We start from the raw sequence: 23,618 nt of genomic DNA on the forward strand, positions 1-23,618 counted from the left end.
ACCCCAGGGGCCCTAAAGACACTGTCTGGTTTCAAACTCCCAAAGAATTATGACGGGGTTGCAACATCTGCTACCTGAGAGGAAGACAGACAGTGATGGATGGCCAGGTGTGTTTAGTGTGTGCAGTCTCTGCATAGACATGCACACTGTATGTGCACGTTCACATGCGCCCACAAGCAATGCGTACATCTGTGACAGATGACAATTTAAATTTCCAATGAATGAAGCATGAACACCGTGCAAAATTCACAGACACACACAGGTGCACAAGTATGTATGACTGTGTGCATGGCACACACACACACACACACACACACACGAACACACACACGCACACGCACACACATCTGACAAAAACACACAAAGTTGTTTGTGATGGCTCACTGTTTATTTCCTGTCAACAACTTCCATATGAATGGATTTCCAGTTGAATAAATAATCCCATCAGAGGAGATAAAGATTAATGATGTATTTATCATTCATTGACAAGAGCTCCATGCTGCATATGACATATCTGCATCTAGGTGTCAATGGCAAATCCTATTTGATGAGATTAGTAAACAGTGGGAAATATAATGCCACTTCACTGTCAGGAAAATTAATGCCACATTCATAAAATATCATATGATATTACATACTTTGTAGATATAAACTTTTCCAAGATGAACAGACAGTACTTTTAGTTAAGAATTAGAACACATTAATATGAATAGCCAAAAATAACTGTTTTACTATTTTTTACTATCTTGAACACACTATTGTATTCCTCATGACTGAAAGACTTTAATCACAACATATGACAACGCAATACCTTCAGGCCAGTACGCCAGTAATTCTACAAAGAGGAGAAACACAACTTTGCCTATAATTATACTGTAGTCTCCTTATAGACAGTATATCTGGTCATTAACCCCATCACTTATCATTTATAAAGTATATAGCCAGTGCAAAAGATCCAGGCGTGCTGTGGCACGAGCAACATTTCACAGGAAAAGTGCCGACAGTTAAGTCTGACCTCAAGTGTTTGGCTTGGGTTCAACACATCACACTCTAGTTTGTGGTTAGATAGCAACACACGTGTGTTTTGCGGTTTACTTTGAACTTTTAAAGACACTCTTATAATTTAACCGAATAACGTTATATTTTAAGTGATGTGCTTTTATGACTTCCTCTAATTTCCGAGGCTATGTGAAGCTATCCCTCCCCGTCTACATCTCCTCCCTCTTCGACAGCCGTGTTCGGACTGGGTCTGGGTGAAGGCGCTGGGCTGGGTGATGCAGGCGTCTTGCGCCCAGAAGGGATTGGAGGCAGGATGGGCTTGACGTTGGACCCAGGACGTCTATCAGAGGAGGGAGACACGGCCGCGGCCAGCAGGTCTGTGCCTGGATCCGGGGCTTCGGGAGTTTCGCCTGATGCCATGAGGTATGAAATGATAATATTTTACTGTATGGAAACACATCAACATGTGTTTTGATCTTACATTCACTCAGCTTACTTATCTTACAATCAGATGTAGTGTTTTGGTAATTTACAGAGAGTAGAGACTGTTTATAAATCATAAAATGAACAACAAAAGACAAATATCGTGTGCTAAAGTATAATAAATAACAACAAATAACTTGTTAAGCTGTCTTTTTCCCTTGAACTCTAGCCACTCATAAATAGCTCCTCTCTTTGCTATCTATAACAGCAGAAATGCCCTACAATGACAAAAACAAAAACAATAATAACCTTTGACTGTTTCCAAGGTGTGTCCCAGGGCAGACATATCGAGCGGCTGCACTGAACCAGAAAAGCCCCCGGCTGAACTGGGCACAGTCGGCGCTGAACTGGGCACAGTCGGCGCTGAACTGGCACGAGACTCATCCGAGCTGCTTGTGAAAGGAGGAAAAGACAAAAACCCCAGCGGGTGAGGGGGAAAAGAGACCGACAAGGAGAGGAAAGTGGAGGATGAAGTTCATGTAGAGAGAGAGGTGTGATGTGTGAAGTTAAACAAATATCTGGTTGTTTAAGAGGTCGGAGACAAAAGTGAGAAAAGCACAAAAGGATCAAGAGTGAGGAGCTCAAAGACATTTTTAGCAGAATGTCTTTTGGAAGTTTTAAGCCCCTTCAAGCAGGACCTCCAGAGCTGGAGATATTGACCAGACTTTTGATAGCGTGCCAACAAATCGGTAATGAGACATTCATTTTGGAATGATTATTTCTGGTATTTGGTTGTTAATAAACAAACAAACAGGTAAAGATGTTTGTCATTCTGGTATACCGACTAGCTTCTGACGCTAGATGCGTACACACACGCAAGCCCACTCACAAGACGATAAGCAAACAAATCAAAGAAATAGGAAAGGATCCTCTGTTACTATATGTGAGACAGAGACAAGTATAGACACATTCTTATATAAAAGCGTTGCCAACCAGTAGAGAGATGTCTGGAAATACTGAAGGGCTGAGTAATGCAAAAGCCACATAGCATGCATCGCTCACATGTCGATTTTCAACAAGTTTTCCAAAAATCGCCTCCTGGGAACATGAACCCAGAGGGAAACAAATACATTTTGACTGATCATGTACTGTATCTCTGTATGTGTTTTTTTTAAAGGATTGGGATAAATCGGTGCTAATTTGCAAAAGTGATAAAAAGCACATAACCATGCATACTATGCAAATGTCTGATTGAACCCATAATCGTGCAGTCTGCCTGTTTATTGAGTTTAAGTGTACACGCTTTAAAATCAAAATGTATGCGTACATGTATTTGTGAGCAAGTGTGTGTCTGTGCATGTGTGTTTGCATTTGTCCCCACATTGCTTGCACCAGAATAATGAGCTTTATAAAAGTGAACATATGTTGTAAAAACAGGTCTGGACTCCACATTGTGTTTTTTTAATGAAACCACAAGACGTTCTCTCACCTCATCATAAATCAAAGTGCTATTATTTTGAATTTAGAAATCATAAAGAGTGAAATGTCATACAACTTTAAAGTAATGCGTCTCCATCTCTTATAATCATACAGTTACATCTGGCCCTTACTTGTGACTTTTAAATGCATTGGTAGTATGCGAGCACTTGTAAGCATGTACAGTGCTTTTGTCTGTGTGTGTCTGTATGTGTGCGCTCTTACCTGTCCTCACTGAAATGGGGATTAGGATCATGCAGTGATGATGGTGTTTTTTGAGCAGAGCTGCGGTGAACAGAAATTAGGAGTAAATTTAATCATTCTTCACAAGCAAAAAATCAATTTTACATTCAGGTCTTTTCATTCAGATTTCACAAGTGGTGACTGGTATATTTTAGTGCCACTACACAGGCCAATCATATTAACAAACACTCAGATTCAAATGATGTGGCCACCTGCCAATTCACCTTCAAGGTCAAACAATAACCCCAAAACAAACCATCAAAACGCAGTTAGGACAAGTGGACACATTAAACCAATTTGGCCCAGCTGAGAGTGCCCGTTTGAAATTAAGCACCGGAGTGCAGTGGAGTGCGCGCTCCTAATAATGAACCTTTTGAAGAGCTGGCTGTAGATCCCGAGACTCTCCCCCACAATGGCCTCTCTCACCAGCTGCTCACGCCTCCTGATGGAAGCTAGCTCCTGCAGAGGAGGGAGACGGAGAGGAGGAGGAGGAGGAGGAGGAGGAGAGGTGGGGGAGACGGAGCGGGACAGCAGGTGAGAAACAGGAGTTGACGTGGAGGACGATTAAAGGGGAGCGGAGAAGCGGGGAAAAGGGGAGGAAAGTGGGATGAGGGAGTGATGATGTATGGAAATGAGGGGAAAGCATCCAGTTTGAAGATTAATGATATTTCCCTCTGTAAATGTGTTACAGTGTAGTTGTCTACTTAACATTCACTTACAGTCTTCATGAACAATAAAGTGTACGTCTTGTAACTCACAGCGGCGCTCTTCTGAGGGCTGAGCGCTGCCTGGATCTTGTTGAAGTAGTTTCTGTGAGACAGGTCTGAGGGGTCAAGCGCTGTGGCAGAGTGCGCTGCGAGTGCTCCGGATCCCGCCCCCGACAGAGGTGGCGACCGTGGCTTCTCCTCTGGCTCGTGACCTGAGAGAGAAAGAGAGTGTAGCAATAGTGTGTAATAGCGCATATGATGGTTATTGGTTTGATGAAGATATTATACATCGGATTTTCACAGGCTGAGTGATGCTTCCTGTCACTTGTAAATTTACTTTGACACTTAAAACTAAGGCGCCCTTGACTGCACTGTACTACCAGTGACAGCAAAGAAATAAGCACTCTGACGCTTTGAGTCGGCTAACGATGATCTGAACGAACAAACAAACAAATACACACCCGTGGAGGTGTTGTCAGGGGATCCTCTGTTGTTGTTCTCTCCTTCTTCCTGCTCCTCTACCAACAGGTACTCCTTCACTATCTGCCTCAGTGTTCGATAGGCTTCCTCCCAGTTGTCTACTCACACAGCCAAGTGCGCGCACGTACACACACACACACACAAAAATATGGTTGTGTACAGAGCCAATGCATCTCCCATCAAACAGTAATGAATCAAAGAGATGGGGATGATGACCTTAGCGTAATGAGGCTGTAGCTAGCAGTGCATAAAAGTGATGAGGCTCCGTACTCTGTATGTTCATCTCATTAATGCCTTCATGAGGGAATGATAAACACAGCTATTCTGCGGCTACGCGCCCTTAATACATGTGGTAATTGGATTGAAAGTGGTGTAGAGCATGGATTTTAGTGAAGTGTGTTAATTTATCCGAGGCTCTACCAATGACAGTGGGACTGCTCTAAGCCAGACTGAGGCGGGCCATTTCTTTTAACTGTGCGAGGCGCTACAATGACACACTGCCAGGGAACAGAACAAGCACAGCAAAGACTTTCTTCCTTTGTTTTCTTAGCCTGTTGAAAATGAATTGAGAACACAAATGATTACACGTTGTACCACATTGAAACTTCCATTCACTAAATAATAAAATGGATCTGATTAACCACTAGATTATATATAATTACCATGACACGCCTCTGCAATGTCCACTTAAATCAATAAGTACAGCATCAAAAAACGTTAAGAAATACATTCACAATGAAGAAAAAGTGCTTCTTTGCCGTACCACAGGGGATAACATTATCGAAGAATCCCAGTCGCAGCCTGTTGGTGTTGCCGTAGAGCTCTACGCGGGACATCGCCACGTCGATCTGCGCCGCGGTGTAGAGGCCGCGGCTTTTCAAGTGGCCCGTGTATTTCTCAACCTGGGTGGGGATGAGCAGGATGTATCGAGGCTCAAAGTGGCTGTTCTTCAGACTGAGGACACCCTGAAAGGATGGACAAACAGTGAGCAGTTCTGTCCCAATGGGGGATCTCAGGCCTGTGGGGGAGATCATAGGTCTGGTCCAGTGTGTGTTTCTGAATATTCTTGCATACTACATGGCGCAACAGCATAATATTGTATGTGCACTTTTATGGCTATATGCTCAAGGTTGCAGTGATTCACAATTGTTGACTGCTGACTTCTCACTGCTCTTCACCGGCTACCGGAAGTCATCAACCACTGCTTCAGTAGCAAAAAGGCCTTTTTGACTATCGGCGAGGCTAAAAACAAGCCTTACCTAATCTGTTCCAGGCCTTTGTTGTGGCTTAAACACTGACATCCAAAGAAAAGTGTTCTTTGAGCATCTGTCAATTAATTCCATACTCAATATCTTATGATCCACTCAAGTTAAGCAAGATACTAGATGAATAAAACCGTGTTTCTGTTAACTACGCTGCCATTCAACTCCTCTTTGTTTGGGAAGGGAGATGGGAGACAAACCTGGTGGAGATCTGCACTCTACTGAGGGCACTTCTTTTCTCAATTTTGAATTCTATTAACTATAATGTCAATTTTTTTCAAAATGAAATAAATGTACAACCGTAGGACCTTTTCATAATTATATGTTGCTAGATCCTAAATGGCTCCTGTCTGTCACTCGACTGGCTTTCTTGACCACATTTGGTATTGGTCTGCTTCATGTACTCTCAGACAAGAGGTGTGCGTACGCACCTCCAGCTCCATATGCACACAGCACGCTAGTCCTTCTTTGGCTACCTCCTCGATGGCATCTATGGTGAGACCGTAGCTGTGACCCCCGTGCTGCGTGGTCTGGATGAATTTACCCTACAAGGCAATTTCCAGTTATGAAGGGAAAGAATGAGAGAGCATTTTAGTGCACCACATTATTGCCCGATCATTCATTATGGTTACCATAAATATGAGGCTTCATTTAACTCCTAAAGTAGACATAATATTTGACATGCAAACACAAACACAGCATGTACTCTCAGGATTAACAACCTGAACTCTTTAGCCCACCTGTGAACTAAACTTTTGACCTGGTGGTCAGAGAAGAAATCTCTCTTAGTTATTTCTTACTCATGACCCCTGACCTTTTGTCAGTCTGCTTTTTGGGCAGTTTTATTTAAAGAGCATAATTTATGACACTAATATCATTAAAACATGTAATTATTTCTTTCTGGTTTGTGGTAGCAAAAGTGATTTCAGACCTTTCTCAAGGTCAAGGATGAATTATATTACTATAATCTAGTAGCTGTTAGTGTAAATTATTTATTTTGTATTGTTTTACTGAATGTTATTTTGACTGTATTACTGCTGTTTGTTATATTTTAAATCTTAGCAAATAAGAGAGCACAGAGACCAACACACTCAACGTTGAAACTGGCCTCTCAATCAAATGTTCACATGTGGAGCCGGGAGCAGTAAACTGGAAGTAAACAAAATACTTTTAATCTTACATGACTTTATTTTGTTATGGTTTCCCCAATAAAAAATTGCTCAACTTTCTCCCTGCTAACAGTATGACAGATGGTATTATATAATAACAATAATATTATAGGGAAAACTCATGAACTGTGACTCACTACATTTTAATTTAGATACTTTTCATTGATTAATGTCACACATCCGTGTATCCTGAAGACATTAAGTCAAACATGAATTTAAGCTTCCTGAAAAAAATATTTAAATAGATAAGTAAAAAGCACAGACTCAATTACAAATATTATTCTTGTGATTCCGTATTACCAGAGTCGGACGCTATTCTGACCAAATTGCACAGCAGGTGTTCCTTGTGTTTACGCCACTGTAAGGACCATAATAGGACTGCTGATTGGGATTCATTTTGAACAGCCATAAGAAGTGGGATCAAGAGGATTGCACAGTTGCTGAAAGCACTTGTGAGGGTAAACAATAAAAGCAGTGAGGCAGAAGAGGGCAGCTGACACATGGAAGCCAAGAGCGTGATAAGAAAGGGAGGACAGGACAGCAGTAAACCAAGAAGCCGACAACAGGAGAATCAAGGATGGAGGGTGAAGGAGAAGAATGGACAAATCATCAAGAGGGAGTGACGGACTGTAAAGTTAAGCTGATTCACTTCTGTTGGAGTACACAAAAGAAATCAATTCCAGCGTGAAAGCCATCGCTGTGTAAATCATTACGTGACCCAGACCTCTATCCATCATCCCCCACCACTCTTACATAACAGGCAGCTTGACAAGATGGAAAACAAATATGTCCAATAACTCAGCACCCATTCTGACTCTAAGAAGAGAAGCTGCATGAATCAGATTCGGTTGCTGTTGAATAATAAAATATAAATTGAGCGTGTATATAAAATCGTCCCCTGGCAGTTACTGACCCTCTTAATCAAGGTATTGATGATATTAATCCCATTAGCTCTCTGTGTTTTGTCAGTTATCTAATAATCATCACTCACAAGGAAATGCTGTCGGCGATGCTGTGGTAGGTCATCCTTAAGAACAATGCAACTACTATTAAATTGCAATTCAAATAAATATATCTGTGTTCATTGAAATTTCAGTCAGATAAACCAATCAATCCAAGTAAAACTTATTATCTCAACTACTCAACTCATTATGGCCAGTGAGTGAATTAAATTTGAACCTTGATGAGAGACTGATGTGAAAGCTTTTCAAAACCCTGTACAATTAATGAGCTTGTGGTGAGTATTATTCTGTTTGCATGACTTACAACACTGACTGCAGATGATTATTTTGAGTTCAAAATAACCATGAAACCTGTATTTTGTTCTCATGAGTTCGCTCCCGGAGTCTGAGCTGTACAAAGAAGCTTAACGATAAGCTCACGCACCATCTGAATCATGTTCTGAAAATCTTCCTCACTGACGAAATGGTAATCAATTCCATTCTCCTCTTCGAAGTTTGGCCCCCTAGTGGTGTGACTGATTCTGTGGAAACACACACAGGAGAGAAATGTCATAGAACATATCCAGCTAAATCATTTATTTGAAAAATCTCAGACCTGAACCACCAAAGAGAAGAGTGAGTCAAGACAGCAGCAGTTTATTTCTTATTTCTTTTGTGCTAGAAAAGGGTTTGCTTCCAACAAGTATGGACAGCAGAATTGATTTCAACAATAAATAACTTTCATAATGCACAAATAGCATGAGTTTTGTATTAAAATAGACTTCAGAATATCTGACCTATCATTTCATATTTCCGTGAGCAGATGGTTGTTAACACATTCATTTGTATTAACACTTGAGAATCAAAGCTTTCGGCTCATTGCTTTGTTTCACCAGACTCAACTGTAAGGTTAACATTATTAGCAGCTCTTTGACTTCCACTGTAGTAAGTCAAAGATACATAAGAGAAAACTGATACAGCTAATTGATTTACTTGTACGCTAATGCTATTACCAACAGTATCTTCAGAGTAGATTTATTTTAAAAGCTTAAATGTCCCTGGAAAGGAAACTTTTCTTTATTTGCCCCAAGCAAGAGCACATTGATTATTTCAACATTGAAGTATTACCTAATGTGCATTTTCAGTCGATTCCACTGCATGAATTTTAGTCGCAGTGAAAGTGCTGTTAAGTATGTGACAGGTGATATGTGTACATGAAGTTTGGGACTGACCCGTAGGCAAAGTATTCACTCAATTCCTGACACAGTCTGTGAGCCAGATCTCTCTTCCCACAGCCTTGAGGACCGGTCAGAACCAGCATAGGATATGGAGAGTCTGCACTGGGCATCGTACTGCTTGGACACACACACACACACACACACACACACACAGCAGGAGTTAGGTATATTACACCATGAAGATGGTGCACAAGCTTCTCCGTTCATGGAAGCCCCTCCTACAGTCGATACAAGCGGGAGCCTTGTGGGCTATATGGATGTGCTCCATCTAGGAAGCACAGGAGAATGCTAAATTGACTGTAGCTGCAGCTTTTTATTTGCTGACGATGGATGTTCTAAAAAAAAAGTGCTGATGCTAAAACACTTTTTTTCCTTCTTTCAGGGAGTACATACTATGAGCATCAGATATACTGCGACTAAATTGCTGCACGTGTTTGTAAACAGCGTTCTTGACCGTTGACTTGAGAAGGTGATTATGATTGTTACGATTTGATTGTAAATCTTCACACTGACCTCTGGAAACATTTTTGTTGGATCCTTTTTTTCCTTTCATTAAAAGGAAAGAAATAGTTACCATTATATTAACTTAATCCACTGGGTGGTTTTATCATAAGCTTTACGTTCAAGAAGGCAGAGCACCATTCAGAGGTTAGGGTTTTAAACAATACTGTGTATTTGTACTAACCTGTCATAGAGCACCTGAGGCTGCATCAGATGATACACCAGGTGGGTCATGTGATCCCTGGCTGCCACCACATCCAAAGGAGGGTCATACTTGTTTACTGATGACACCTGGAATTTAATGTCAGTAATCAAGTGCCCCATGAGCAATCCCACATTGATGCACAATCTAACCGTTGAATTAGGTTGGTGGCATTCATTCTAGCTTGAATAAAATGCTAGTATCCTTGATTCAACATGGAGGTCAAGCGTGTTGATAAAATGTGTTCCTCTGGTCATGAAAATTATCAATTATTATGTTTATTTGTACCTTTTCTTCAGCAGTGACTTTCTCTTGGTCCAACACAGTCAGATGTTGGAGGAGGAAGATGACTGCCAATCTGTAATCGGGTTGCTCCTACCAATTATATTCACATAAAGTCTTTTAGCAACTTTAAAGCAGCATACATATATAGATGGAAGTCATCGAGAGCCTTGGGTGCTTACAGGCTGGGTAGAGAAGTCATGAGGACTAGATGCAGACCTTTCATACACAATATACCTCCACACACATACAGGTTCTCATAGAACCAAGTGGCCGATGAAGGGTTGGGTTACCTGGATAGAGTTTCTCAGCAGGTTGAAGTCCCTCAACAGGAAAAGATCATGAATGTGTTTGCACTCCTGAATTTCACTGATCTGAAACAAAACCACAAATAAATTCATGCAGCACTCCCTGTGTAATAGTATATTTGTATTTGTTATATCATTAACTTGCTAGGCCTGAAAGTAAATTGTCAACCTTGTCTACAACTCCGCTATCATTAAACTAGAATGTTGTTGTTGTATTAGATGGTACTTGCACTTCATTTTAGTAATTATTTTTGTGGATATTTCACTATCAGTAAAACCTCTGTGTTGAGCTAGTTTTACGTGTGATGGTACAGTATGATGCGTTCCTATTTTTACAAGCATTACAAATCTCCATCTGTTTCTGAATTTTAATCTTATAAAACACGCTAAATAAAATGTAAGATTTAGGCTGACATATTTCTCTGCTTCTCTCTTTTAGATTAATACCAGGTTTTTCTCCAGATTGATAGAGCCTAGTAGGTGGAGATTCTGGAGGCCAGAGAGAGTGGTGATGCGGTTCAGAGACAAGTCGAGAACCTGCAGAGACGTCAGCTTATCCAACCCTTCAATCCTCTCCAGCTGGTTCCCCCTCTGGACACAGAGAGGAGAGAGGACACATTTGAAGAGGCAAGTTCATGAGATTAATGAATATGCAAGCACACATAAGTGACATCCAACCCATGGTTCTACTTCATATACAGTTAACGATCCCCACTACTAAATATTAAGGTCGCTCTGCAGGGTGCCTGGGCCTTCTTTCCCCTCAGTCCTGACTTGAGTGGCAGGCCTGCCTCTCGCTGCTAAATCCTGACAGGTGAGGACTGACAGCCAAACAGCTGGCGAGGTGCAAGCGCAGCACGCGAACCAACTAAAGAACCAGACATGAACCCTCCTTCCTTGTCAGGGTCCCAAGCCTGCTTCTCTCTCCATTCCACTGACTAAAGTTGTTATCTAGCCGTCTGGCCACACCTCGTCCTACTCTTGCCAAGCGTGTTGCCTGGCAGAGGGCTGCTGTCAGTGGGGGTGGGTGACTGCACTGGTCCCTTGAAGCTCCAGGTCGGGGCTGTGATGGGCTGGGAAACAGGCGGGCTGACAGGGGTGCGCTGTTTAGGGAGCCAGCATGAGAGGAAGTGGGGTCAGAGATGGGATTAGATGGATGCTGGATGGACAAGGTACGAGTGTGTGTCTATGTGTGCCTCTGTGTGCTGAACTTGGTCCAGGCTCACTCAAACACCAGCAGCTGGTCCCAAAGCAAAGCTACAGACAGGGGCAGACACAGCCAGACCGATGGCTGCTGACAATGAGGAAACACTGATAAAGGACAGAACACACGCACGCACACAAACACACACACACACACACACACACACACACACACACACACACACACACACACACACACACGAGAGACAGAACGAGAAAGAAAAGGCCTGCTGTTGGACCATATGGTGATTCTCAAACAGGGGGCCAAGGTTTTATTAAATGTAAAAATGAAGCCAAAGACAGAGACATAACGAGAAAGACAGAGGGGAGAGAATAGAGAGCTAAACATAAATAGGTCACATTTTGCATACATGAGGTAAAATACTTACCTCTGAAATAGCTCCTACTGTGTGTGTGTGTGTGTGTGTGTGTGTGTGTGCACAATGACAAATAGACAACACATAGAGGGAAACAACCTCCTGCAAAGCAAAGTCATACATGTAAGTGGAAGTACTGCCAAGCACTGGCAAAGAAAGACAAATACCATTTCTGTTTAAAACCCATGTTTGTAAGTATGCGCTTGAGCGTACTGTATATGTATGAATGTTTGTGTGCGAATGCGCCCTCTTTGTATCATATTTCTGACTGTAAGAGAGTTGGACCTACAAGGCAGAGATGTGTGAGGGGCAGTGTGTCCAGGCCTCTGACCCTCGAGATCTTGTTGTGTTCCAGGCTGAGATTGGTGATCTTGCAACATTGCTCAAGACCACTGATCTCACTGAAACTGTTGTCTGAGTAGGTACATGTTAAGAATAACACACGAGGGAAATATGTAGTTGAACAGTATATAGGTAAAGAAAAACGCCATGGGGTTTTGAAAAATGTTGCGTGTGACTGACAGAGAATGAGGCAAAGACAAAGATAGAGAAAGTGTGTGAGTGTGTGTGCAAGTTCAAGATTAATGTCAATGTCTCTCAGTAAGGATACAGCCCAGATCCAAATTAATAAGAGATGAAAAGGCTGACAAGTCCTTCATTTTTGTTATACGGTTGTGAGAGAAATTGACCTCCTGAAAAAAAAGAAAGAAAGCAGCACAATGTTAACAAAAGTCATAAAAAGTAAAGAAATTCCTCAACTGAATCCCGGGAAAGAATTTTCAATTTGCTAAAGTTCACAGTTGTTCAAGGGCAGTTAATGCCTTGAACAACTGCATATTCAAAGAGACTACAGATGGGCTATGGAAATCCAGGCCTATCATGAGGGAATAGCACGAGAAAGTGAATCCCAAGCCATCAATCAAACGTGGTCTTATCCTGTCAGCTCAAGGTCTTGCGTTACTTTTAGGTTCTTGGGTGGCTGGAATCCAAAGAAGCTGGAGATTTCATTGTGAGAAGCGTCCAGGACGACGAGGTAGGGCATGTGGCTCACGCAGGACAAATCTGGCAGTTGAGAAAAGTAAGAGTAATTGATCATAACGACAGAAACAGAAAGGTTCATGCTTTGATTAGATATATTTTTTGAGGAGTCACAGGCTTTTAGAAATAATAGGTCTGTAATAGGTTTAAGGAGTCTTAATGAATAGGAGAATAAGAAAAAAGTCACCTTTGATTTTGTTGTGTGACAATTGCAGCTTTTGGAGATGGACATAATTGCATAAAACAGAGATGTCACTGAGATCCTGACTCTAGAGTTGAGAAAAATACAAACTCGGTTCAACTAAATGTGCCACATAATCATAATTAAACTGTCAACATGACAATAAGAACATTTAAATTGATTTGTCACAAATTATTTTGCCTTGATAAATTACACAAATCAATCTTACAGGCAGACACAGGTGGTGGTACAAATATTGCAGCCCGGTGGCAAGGCGTCCAAGGTTGGAAACACGCCTGGAAACCACCTCAGCAGTTAAAACACCATCCTTCTGTCAACATAAAAAAAGAGAAGGAAATGTGGTATTTGAATAGAATAGTAGAGCAGAATGTACACCAGTGAACTACGGTCATCCCTGCCAATAACAATGCAGTTACAGAACCTTCACCTAGTGCTCACAGATTTCTGCTCCTAAAAGCGTACACATAAGTCATGCAGTGTACACACACATGCACACACACACACACACAGAGCGATGTACATACACAAAGACACACACAAAGAGGGATGTACGTATGTATGTACACACACACACAGACAGAGGGATGTAGATACACATAAACAAACGCACATGCACACACACACACACACACACACACACACACACACAAAGAGGGATATACGTACGTACAAACACACACAGAGCGATGTACATACACAAAGACACACACAAAGAGGGATGCACGTATGTACGTACACACACACACACACACACAGAGGGATGTACATACAAATAAACAAACGCACATGCACACACACACGCACACACACACGGACACACAAAGAGGGATGTACTATGTACGTACACACACACACACAAACACAAATAATAAACTCTTTGACCTTGCTGTGTTGTTTTGCTTCCTCAGATCGCTTGTGCAAGGTTACTTGCTTTATCTGTTGCATAAGAGAACAATTATGGAGCTTTGTTGAAACTGCTCCATTACAATGCACTGACGTTACCAATTAAACACTGATTCTAATTTGGCACAATACTCGTGTTTTTTGTCAGAGACGAAAGCAGTAAAATAAGTGAAATTGAAAAGCCAAAAACACAAAAAGTGTATTTCTAAGTAGTAGTAAAACAGTACATTTAGCGTGTTAAGTTTCCCCAGCTCACCAAACGTTATCCCACTTACCTCCATCGCTCTGTTTTCTTCCAGCTCCACTGGAGCGTCATCGTGGGACCCTGGAGGGCAGCTGCTAGGTGACGTCGTGGTTTCCTTCATTGTTCCATAATAAAAAGTCGGTGACGAGTGACTACAGGCTGACTGACACGGAGTCGAACTAGGAACTTTGTGATCAATAAATAATAATAAAAACAATTGAAATGTATCTGTGCTCCAGCCACCTAACAAGCTAACCTAGCTTTTCACATGAACACATACGCTGTTCGTCGCTGGGCAACGCTCAAGACTTGTGAGAGGTGAAAGGTATTGTGGGTCATATAGTTTTCTTCCGCCAAACGCCACACCCTTCCTACCTACGCTCATGTTTCGTTCACGGACCCGCTATTTAAGAAGAATAGAAAATAAGATTACAACCTTAAATTTGAATGTTGTTTACAGCCACTGTTTTAGACATTTAAAGATAACACGTGAGCCTTACAATATTTACTTGGCACGCATCCCCAAAACGAAAAAGATGGAAACAACCCGGGGGATTTTTATGGAGTAGTGGTTAGTAAAGTTTACGAAAACCATTCAACCCGTTAGCAGACTCTGAACGCCTCGGTAGGGATCACAGATTGTTAGATATCTCGAGACTAACTTAAGAGTTCCGGATTTATCATTCAACAAATCGAGGCATTTTGACATATGTACAATGTAGGAGTGTCAATTACATAGAATGAACACATTTGGTTGTCAGTGTAAAAGAAAAAAAAAAAAAAGAAAGAAAGAAAAGAAAACTCATGACAGTAGGGAACAATAGGGCCAATAACACAGGCATGCTTTGCAAATATGGCACAACACCAGCACAGAGAGCCTACAACAGCACAAGTCTTTAGCTGGTATGTTGTCTGTGTTTATTTTTCTGATTCCAATATGCTGCACGTCATGCTTCAAACCATGTCAGACAACCCATCACAGCTGTCAGGTAAAACACATCCTCCAGTGTTGGTTTTGGATCCGTCCTCGCTTATGACACAAGGCGGTATAACATCTCGGGTGTATCACAACAGTGATGGACTACGGTGTCATGTGCAGAAAAGGTGTTAGTGTGAGCGTGAACTCTTGTCAGCTGTACTTCCCTCAATGGAAAATGTGACTGTTATGCACCCACACAAGGAAAAACACTTTACAAAATACACAAAACATGAGGGAATTTGAAGGATTTATTTTCTTAGTGTATGCATTAACAAATCATGTGTGCTTAATTTAGACGAGACACACATCTCAGAGCATTTCTAAGATGACACTCACCTAGAGAAGCCATGAGGGTGTTTAAACTTGTTCTAGACAAACATGTATAGATTTCAATACATTCTTGCTTGAAACAGCGATTACTAACATCCCAGGTGTGCGAAATAAAAGGTACATTGTAAATAAAAAGAAACGTAAAATAAAACAGCAGATGAGTGTTACCTGCAAATTCAAAAAATGAACCTTGATTATTCTTTGATATATTTCATTCATGAATAAAAAGCATGTACAGCATTCATGAAGTATGTCCAATACATAAGCCTTCTGGACTTTTAGGGGTTACGTGTGTGCAGTGGGATATTAGCACATTAGAATCTGTTCATGAAAAGACACAGTCCGTTAACGATGTATTGCATGTATAACATTTCAAAAGAAGCGCTGACCACCTGAATGAGCCCAAAGTTTCAGAGTGGTAGACGAAGCCCTCAGCGGCAACATGGTCGTCTTCCCATCGATCCCAGCATGTGTCATTATGATGGATTGCTTTATGGGCTTCAGGGAGACCAGCACCGGGCCCCCCGTATCGACAACGCTCCCATTCCACTCTCGTTAAGTACTTCTCTCCCAAGCTAATGAACTAAAAACAAGGAGGGGAATGATTTGTATGTTCAGTATAAGAGTCCTGCACACGTCTAGTGGGGACAACTGAATAAAGATTCAGAATAGCAATGTTTAAGCTTATAGAGCCAGTGTGACTGATGAAATGTATTCTCACACACATGTCTGTACACAAAAAGTGAAAGTCGGAGTAGAATTATAACATTTGCAAGAAACTTTATTTTTATGGAAGGATCAAATTGAAATCAGCAAAAATATCTTCAGTATAGAGTCTCAATTCAATTTGTAAATGATGTTACTCAGCTCACAATGTTCCACACTAGTTTACTGCACTAACTATAAGAAAAGAGACAGATAGACAGATTTTTAACAGCCATGGATATGATGCCATTCACTGCCGGGTAAATCTTTGGGGACCAACCGCAATTGGCAGCAGGCGGAAGATGTGGCCTCATTCAGACAGTCTAATCTGACATCTGTTATTGCAGACAGAATCAGTGGGCTCGTGGGGCTGCCAGGAGAGGAGAGATGGAGGTGTAAATGAGCGCAGCAGTTTAGATCTAATAGGAAAATGAGATGAGATTGGGGCCTAAGTTCGGGTGAGTGTCCAAGACAATCGCCTTTTATCTGGAACTGGAGTCACGGTGGAGTGGTGCTGCATTTGTACTTACTTTTAAAAAGTGTAAATTGACAACATACTGTCGGTAACCTTATTACACAGATTCGGAGCAAGCTCAACTTGCAAAGTCTGCAGTTGTGTTGGTTGTCGCCTCGCTTCCCAATTAGAGTGAGCCAGTGCTGCATACACTGAGGGTCCCTGGAGGGCAGCTCTATATATATATATATATATATATATATATATATATATATATATATATATATATATATATATATATATATATATATATATATATATGTGCTCAGTGTTGGAAAGTATATCTGTATCAACCCTGGACTACAGTTTCACATAAATTGAATTTCCATCAACAGATTACACACACTATGTGATCTAGGTATAGAGCAAGTCTCTATTTCAGTCTTTTCTAACCCACTTCTTAAGTTCTTCTGCAAGTTTGTGTTCTACCATTCCTTACTTTTGCAGACATGACCCAATTATCGGTTGCACATGTTCTCGCCAGACAGATCTGAAACTCATTTCTTTAGGACAGAGGTTTTCTTGATGGGGCATCAACCCCCCTGTGGACCCTGTCCTCTTTACACTGTAGTGATCTTCTTGTCCTTGGTGGCCTGTTTGATGGCGGCCTGCTCACAGATGATCTCCTTCAGCCTCTGCAGCCGGATGTTTTGGGTGCTCAGGTCCCCTACACCCGTCTGGCTGCGATGGAGTAAGGACAGGGCATTGATGTACTCCAGCTCCGTGTAGCGAACACCCTGGTCCACCACCAGATTCAGCAGCTCATCTGCGGTGTTGTACAGCATCTCGTAGTACTGCCTGCATGGAGAGACACCGGGAATGAAGTGAGAGAGAAATCGTGTCAGGAGGTTATGGATGAAAAAATAAATAAAAATGAGTACATAAAAGAATAGAAATCGAAGGGAAGCAAGCGGGAGGAAGAAAAAACAAATTAATAACATGTTATATTCCTCTATGCATTACTGCAGTGTAGAATAAAAAGAAGTAACATCAACAAAGGGGAAACACAAAAGCCAAACTAACTGCTGTTGCTGTCAAACCCAATTTTCTTAAAAAGGACTTCAAGGATCTCAGCCCGCCGCCAACGGGAACATTGAAGGTGGAGGGAAAACATTCAGCGGCTACAAACTACAGCAACCGTTTTAATGAACCGCCGTCGACAGAGCCGAGAGAGGTGTGTGTAGAATTAATAGGTCTTTAACCAGAACCTGAGGCCACTGTGGGCCATTTGAAAAAGACCATGAAGTACATACTGATAACGAAAGACCACAAAGGGAGAGTGAGTGCTGGTGAATGCCACACGCTTCCAACTGCTGACTAAAACATCAGATGGAAAGGTCAAATATGCCAGACAGAAGTGAGCTGGGACTCTCTGTATATGTATGTATATATATATGCTGTCAGTATGTTCTTGTTTAATATCTAGAGGTATACCTCCTGTGTCTGTGAGCATAAGATGTAATACTCACTAGAATCAATGACATTATTTAGCCATACATATGAACTCTAGTAACTTCTCATAAACACAATGTACACATCCATGTGCGGAAAGCATTGCTTGGCAAGAAACTGGAGGTACGGTAATGAACAGGCGAGTGTTGGGATGCAGGACAGACAGTGTTCTTTGCTCGGGGGCAAAACAGGTCAAATACCTTGGAGAGAGAGTGCGTGTGTGTGTGTGTGTGTGTGAGGGATTGTGTCGGCCAAGCAGCTATGCTCAAAAACAAAACGCAAGCACACACTAGAATAGATTTAAGCACTATTTGACCCAGGCGATGGACAAATCCCATTCTCTAAAGACACACTTAATGTTACACTTTCCATGAAGTAGTTGTAGAACCAGTCAATGCAAGAGGACATCAGGTGGGCTACACACATACTGTATTATGACACGTGTGTTTAAAGATTAGTTTGTGCATCCATTTGTAGTTCTTCTGGAGCTAAGCAACTATTATGTGCGATACAAAAATCAATGAGGCGACTCTTGAAATTTGCTTGAGTAAGGTTTTTCATCACAGTGAAGAAATAAATACTGTGTTCATTTTTGTCGACATAACAATTGTTGTTGTTGTTTGGTAATTCAGTTCATTGATGCACATATTTTATGGTGATAAATAGAAACCAATAGAGGGCTGGAGCAAAAGGGGAAAAAAAATTGTAAAACACAAAGTCGTTTTTTTTAAATAGTTAGGTATGACGTAAAGTAAATGCGATTTAAATTAGACAAGCTCAAATGTGTAAAACTGCTGCTGTGATATTCCTTCCACCTTTAACTTTTGTGAAAGATTGTGTTCCTTTTTTGCGTAAAAAAGAAAGAAAAAAAAAGGTAATGCTACAGTTCAAATATATTATCTTACATTTTGTTTTATTATTCGCATAACTACAATGATTGCGTGTTGGGCTTTGAGTGCTGCCAAAACGTGGGTGACCTGGACTCAAAACTGTGCCTGAACGCATCTCTGTGTCGACACACGGCCGGAGGACCGCTGCTGCTCTGCTAACATGCCGCTCACGCTGCTCCTCCTGTGTAGACATGGAAATACGGCTCCCTGTGTAACACGACAAGCATATGCATTTTAATGAGCTGGCGTCTCCGCGTGACAGTGAATATACTCGGAGACAGTTTCAGGCAAACCGAGTTTCCTCTGCAGGCATTAACCGGCCACCTTGGCCAAGGGCGGATGCCGGTCGCTCAACAGCAGCGGCTCCCGCTGCTTTGCTGTCCTGTGAACAGATAATTGTGGCTCTGGCATTGTTAGGCTGATGAAAGGCCTTGGAGGCGTTTGTGGTTGAGCGAGAAGAAGAAAAAAAAAGGCGAGTCCCCCTGTTTCCAAATCTTTCTTTGTGTGATAGCAAAGCACCTGGATAAGGAGGGTTAAGCTCTCTGTTGTGACGGTGGAAGATGAGAGTAAAGGATTCCGTTCTTTTGTGATTTTCTTGAGAAAAGATCCTTTATCTCATTTGTTTAGCTCCATCACCCATCCAAGAACAATTCCCTTCTTGAGATGATCATTTTTCGATGCTAACAAGGCCTTAATGAGCACTCAGGGAGCTGCTGTTCCACGGTGTTTCATGTGCTGTCATTTTGGAGATTCTAAAGTCGGAAAAAAGACCTGGAAAAAGTAAAGGAGGGGCACAATGAATGAGACGGAGATGGATAGATACAGAGAGGGGGGAGAGAGTGACGACTGAGGCGATGAGTGAGAAATAGTGGTGCATAATATCTGTTTTTTGGCCTTCCCCTGACAAGTAATGCCCTTGGTCATCGAAGCATTTGCATTCTGTCTCATTCACCCTCCTGCTCTCAATTTTCTCTCCAAGGTTTTGTTCATTTTTTCCATCCTTGAGCGTATTTCATGAATACGCTTGCCAATATTGATGAGGGTCACAATGGTTTACTCCTTAACCGGGGGGCAAGACAGAAGAAAGGCAAACGAGCGAGATAAAGACGGATCCCACGTGTGGTTTCATCTCATTACGAAATGGGCTGCGTATTTTTGCTTCAACGTTTAAATGTTGGTGCCGTTGAATGTGCCTCTGCTTTGTATCTATTAGCTTATGCAAAGTGTTTTTAAGTGTCGGCGCATTTATCTCACCCAGGAAAACACCAGTTCAAAAGCGTTACTATTTCCCTAGACCCAGCCACTGCTCGAGGAAAATTGTAGTTTTTTGATCTCGTGAAAAAAAGAAGACGACATAACTGAGACGAATACAAAATGTAATTTTGTTGAGGGAAGATTTTCTTAACAGAAGGCTACCCTCAATCAAATATCCATCCTTCGCTCTCAATGGGAGTCAGCTTAGCTTAGAGGAAAGAAAATGTGGATTTCAAACAGAGCGTTAAACAAGAGCACCTGACTACCTCAGACCGATTCATTCTAAATTTCTAAAGAGGCGTAATCATTGCAAAGCTCTGTGCACTACATGAGTGTAAAGTATTTGTTTCGGCAGTTTAGTTTAGTTGGATTTAGTTGTACATTAGCTTTGGTGCGTGGGTCCAAACACATGCCGTTGGGTTGATTGGAGAGTGTAAATTGCCTGTTGGTGGGAATGTGCCCGTCTCTCTATATTCTGTCCTGTCTGTTGCCCAGTGTGAGCTGGGTCAGGTTGGGATGTATTCTGTACAAATAATGATGGATGCACATTTGAAACACCCCCAAAAAGTAATTGTTCCCAGTACAAATGATCTCAGAGTTCTTGTTTCTGTGTTTGTATTGGCTGTATAATAAGTTTGTAGACTCAGCTCCCCGTTTCAATTAGGAAAACCCTTCTGGTAGACTGGTAAGTTATGCACACAGTGGGAAATGAACATCAACCTGCCGAAAACTGAAATCATGACTGTGAGCACGTAGACAGGCACCGCATTCTGTTTGGATGTTTTTTTCTTCTTCTAAAGTCACAAATAAACACCACTTTTATGACTTCTAAAGCGTCAACGCAATCGGCAGAAGTAAAATGTTTGCTTGCAGGAGCGAGATATACACCACGAGGATGTAAATGCAGACTCGTTGGCACGAGCCCACAAGACATGTAAAAGCTTAAGACTTTACGAGAGGGCTATTAACCGACGTATTTCATATTGTAGAACAAAACAAAAAAATCGCATCAGCTTGGGTTAATTACAGACTTTATTTACGGCATCTAAGCAAAAAACCATTAAGAAAACCAATTGACTTTCGAGATGAGGAAACCGGAATTGCACAGACTCATGTCCTTATCTCAGGACTTATTCCTGTAGCACTCTGTGTCTAATAAAATAGTAAACATAACTGGAAAGCTGAAGTGAAAGTAAAACAAATACCTTGTCAGGGCTATAAAACAGGGCTTAACTACGGGATAATAGCAACCGTAATTCACCTGGCAGTGATGCATCTAGGGGAAGGAACACACAGGATTTGTTAAAAGCTACTGATGCTCATTTATAACTGAGGATGGGGCTCTAAATCCACTCTGCAGCATCTAAAAGCAGAACAGAAAGCTACATCGACAGGAAGACAGTGTGCTAGACTGTCTGCTGATTGTGTGTACGTGTGTGTGTGTGTGTGTGTGTGGACAGCTGGCAATCTGGCCTCTGCTCAGCAGAAAGAGGAGGTTGCTGCTTCAGGAAGAGAAAGTGTAAGGCGTGTTTGTGTGCTTCAACACGTGTCGGAGTGAGAGGCATGTTAGTGTTTGCTGAAAACACTTTCAAACAGTTCATTACCCAAGCAGTTGGAAAGCAATTTGCCAAACAGGGTACGGGCTGTTAATAAGATTAAATTCTCTCAGCACCCCACCATCAAGAAAGAAACCCCCCCCGGTGAAATGCACACGCTAATGCACAAACGTACACTTCGTTTTTCCCCCGTTAAAGATACAGCTAGTTAATGAAACCAGAATCCTTTTTTTTGTGAATTGTTGTCTCTATTTATGTCCATTCTCCACCTGCTCCAACCAGAAGTCCCATCTATAAGAGCGGTGATTTAGTAATCAGCAGGAGTGTGCGTAAGCGTCAACATGCCTCCATGGTGCACTTTCTATTAAATTTTAATTAGCCACCCCCCTCCCTTTGCTTGCATACAAAGTACATGTATGGTGTGTGGATGTGGCATAGGACCGACAGATATGTATGAGGAACACAGAGGAAAAGAGGGAGAGCGGGAGGAAAAGGACAAAGAAAAGCACGAGAAAGACAAGGAATCAGCACAATTCATTCCCCCTCATATCTGGCGTGTACAATATTAAGGCCATTACAGGCTGCCTTCGTCAGCGCGTTTGAAACAACACGTTTGTTAGTGTGTGTGTGTGTGTGGGGAGGGGGGCTGTGGATAAAACCTCTACATTAGCTGGAACCCAAGACGTGTTGCTGCAATAACAGATACAGGAATTTTGAATTGCTTCCCCATCTCTTTCGGTATAAAACATCTTGCAGGACCTTTGGCTCTTAAATATGAGGGATCTTTACAAAAAACAATGTGAAAATGCCAGTGTACATGGTGTGGATGTCGCCTCTGTCTTTACACCGTTCTGCCTCTCTCTCTCTCAAATTTCTCAGTTAATCATTTGATGTGAAAGCTCTCTCTCTCTCTCTCTCATCTGGTAATGAGGAAAGGTCTGCTCAGAGACTTAAGCTTCATCAGCAAAGACAAGACCCATCATGCTTATGCACAGCAAGCAAGCAAGCACGCACACACACACACACACACACACCTCATCAGCAAAGACCAGCGTCATCATGCTGCAAGGTGCACACACACACATAGTGAAGACCATCATCATACAGCATTGTGCGAATGCACGGAGGTGCTGAAAGGGAACAGAGACAAAAACAATTCAGCAGAGGTGGTGGACGGTGGAAGAAAAAATGGAGAAAAAGGGGCCGAGGGAGGAGGAAGAGAGATAAAGAGACAGACACAAGGTGACAGGGAGGTAGACAGAAGCTGAGCAAAGTGACAGTGTACTGAAGCTGGGCCTAAATACAAACAGTTTTATCTGTTGACACCCACTACCTCCTGACACGGCCATCAACCGTACTTATTACCACATTCTCTGTAGACACACCGGCCTGTCACCTCGACACACACACACACACACACACACACACACACACACACACACACACAAAACCAAACTCAGTTTATTTTTGCCAGTGGACGCACACCCGCACAGCAGCTGTGAGACACGCAGAGGCTGGGGCAGTACACTTCGGGACAATACATAGTACACAAGGTTTTTGTACCATTCACACATGTACACCAGCACGGCGGAGTAATTTCCAGTAGCAGACAGGTGGTTATGCTGGTCTGAACTCTGGGGCATCTCCGCAGTGAACCTGTCAGGCTGGTGTTTAGCCTAGCTCTGGGCAAAGGGGCTTGTGAGTTAGCTAAGGATGTTATGACAGCCCCGCATCCTGCCT

General features: G+C 42.0%; 2 protein-coding genes across 2 annotated transcripts in view; both read right to left on the reverse strand.

Annotated features, from left to right (window-relative positions):
• Nucleotides 1-398: 398 nt before the first annotated feature.
• On the reverse strand, nucleotides 399-14,440 carry lrguk (leucine-rich repeats and guanylate kinase domain containing). Its single transcript, XM_034526315.1, has 21 exons — nucleotides 14,230-14,440; nucleotides 13,934-13,987; nucleotides 13,260-13,361; nucleotides 13,037-13,118; nucleotides 12,773-12,873; nucleotides 12,422-12,503; nucleotides 12,101-12,225; nucleotides 10,679-10,822; nucleotides 10,217-10,297; nucleotides 9,930-10,016; nucleotides 9,624-9,730; nucleotides 8,933-9,052; nucleotides 8,146-8,242; nucleotides 6,022-6,135; nucleotides 5,092-5,293; nucleotides 4,310-4,426; nucleotides 3,900-4,060; nucleotides 3,512-3,600; nucleotides 3,124-3,183; nucleotides 1,732-1,874; nucleotides 399-1,409 (listed from the first exon to the last, which is right to left on the reverse strand). Exons 1-21 carry the CDS (start codon nucleotides 14,317-14,319, stop codon nucleotides 1,195-1,197), a joined length of 2,373 nt encoding a protein of 790 aa, XP_034382206.1. The 5' UTR covers nucleotides 14,320-14,440; the 3' UTR covers nucleotides 399-1,194.
• Nucleotides 14,441-16,262: 1,822 nt separating this feature from the next.
• The window catches only part of exoc4 (exocyst complex component 4), a 100,549-nt gene continuing 93,193 nt past the window's right edge, over nucleotides 16,263-23,618 (reverse strand). Inside the window, exon 20 of the mRNA XM_034525984.1 lies at nucleotides 16,263-17,524. Coding sequence (XP_034381875.1) covers nucleotides 17,287-17,524 — 238 coding nt within the window. The 3' untranslated portion in view covers nucleotides 16,263-17,286. The remainder of the gene's footprint in view (nucleotides 17,525-23,618) is intronic.

This window comes from Cyclopterus lumpus, chromosome 23 (assembly GCF_009769545.1).
Source record: "Cyclopterus lumpus isolate fCycLum1 chromosome 23, fCycLum1.pri, whole genome shotgun sequence".
In the NCBI taxonomy this organism is placed as follows: Eukaryota; Metazoa; Chordata; class Actinopteri; order Perciformes; family Cyclopteridae; genus Cyclopterus; species Cyclopterus lumpus.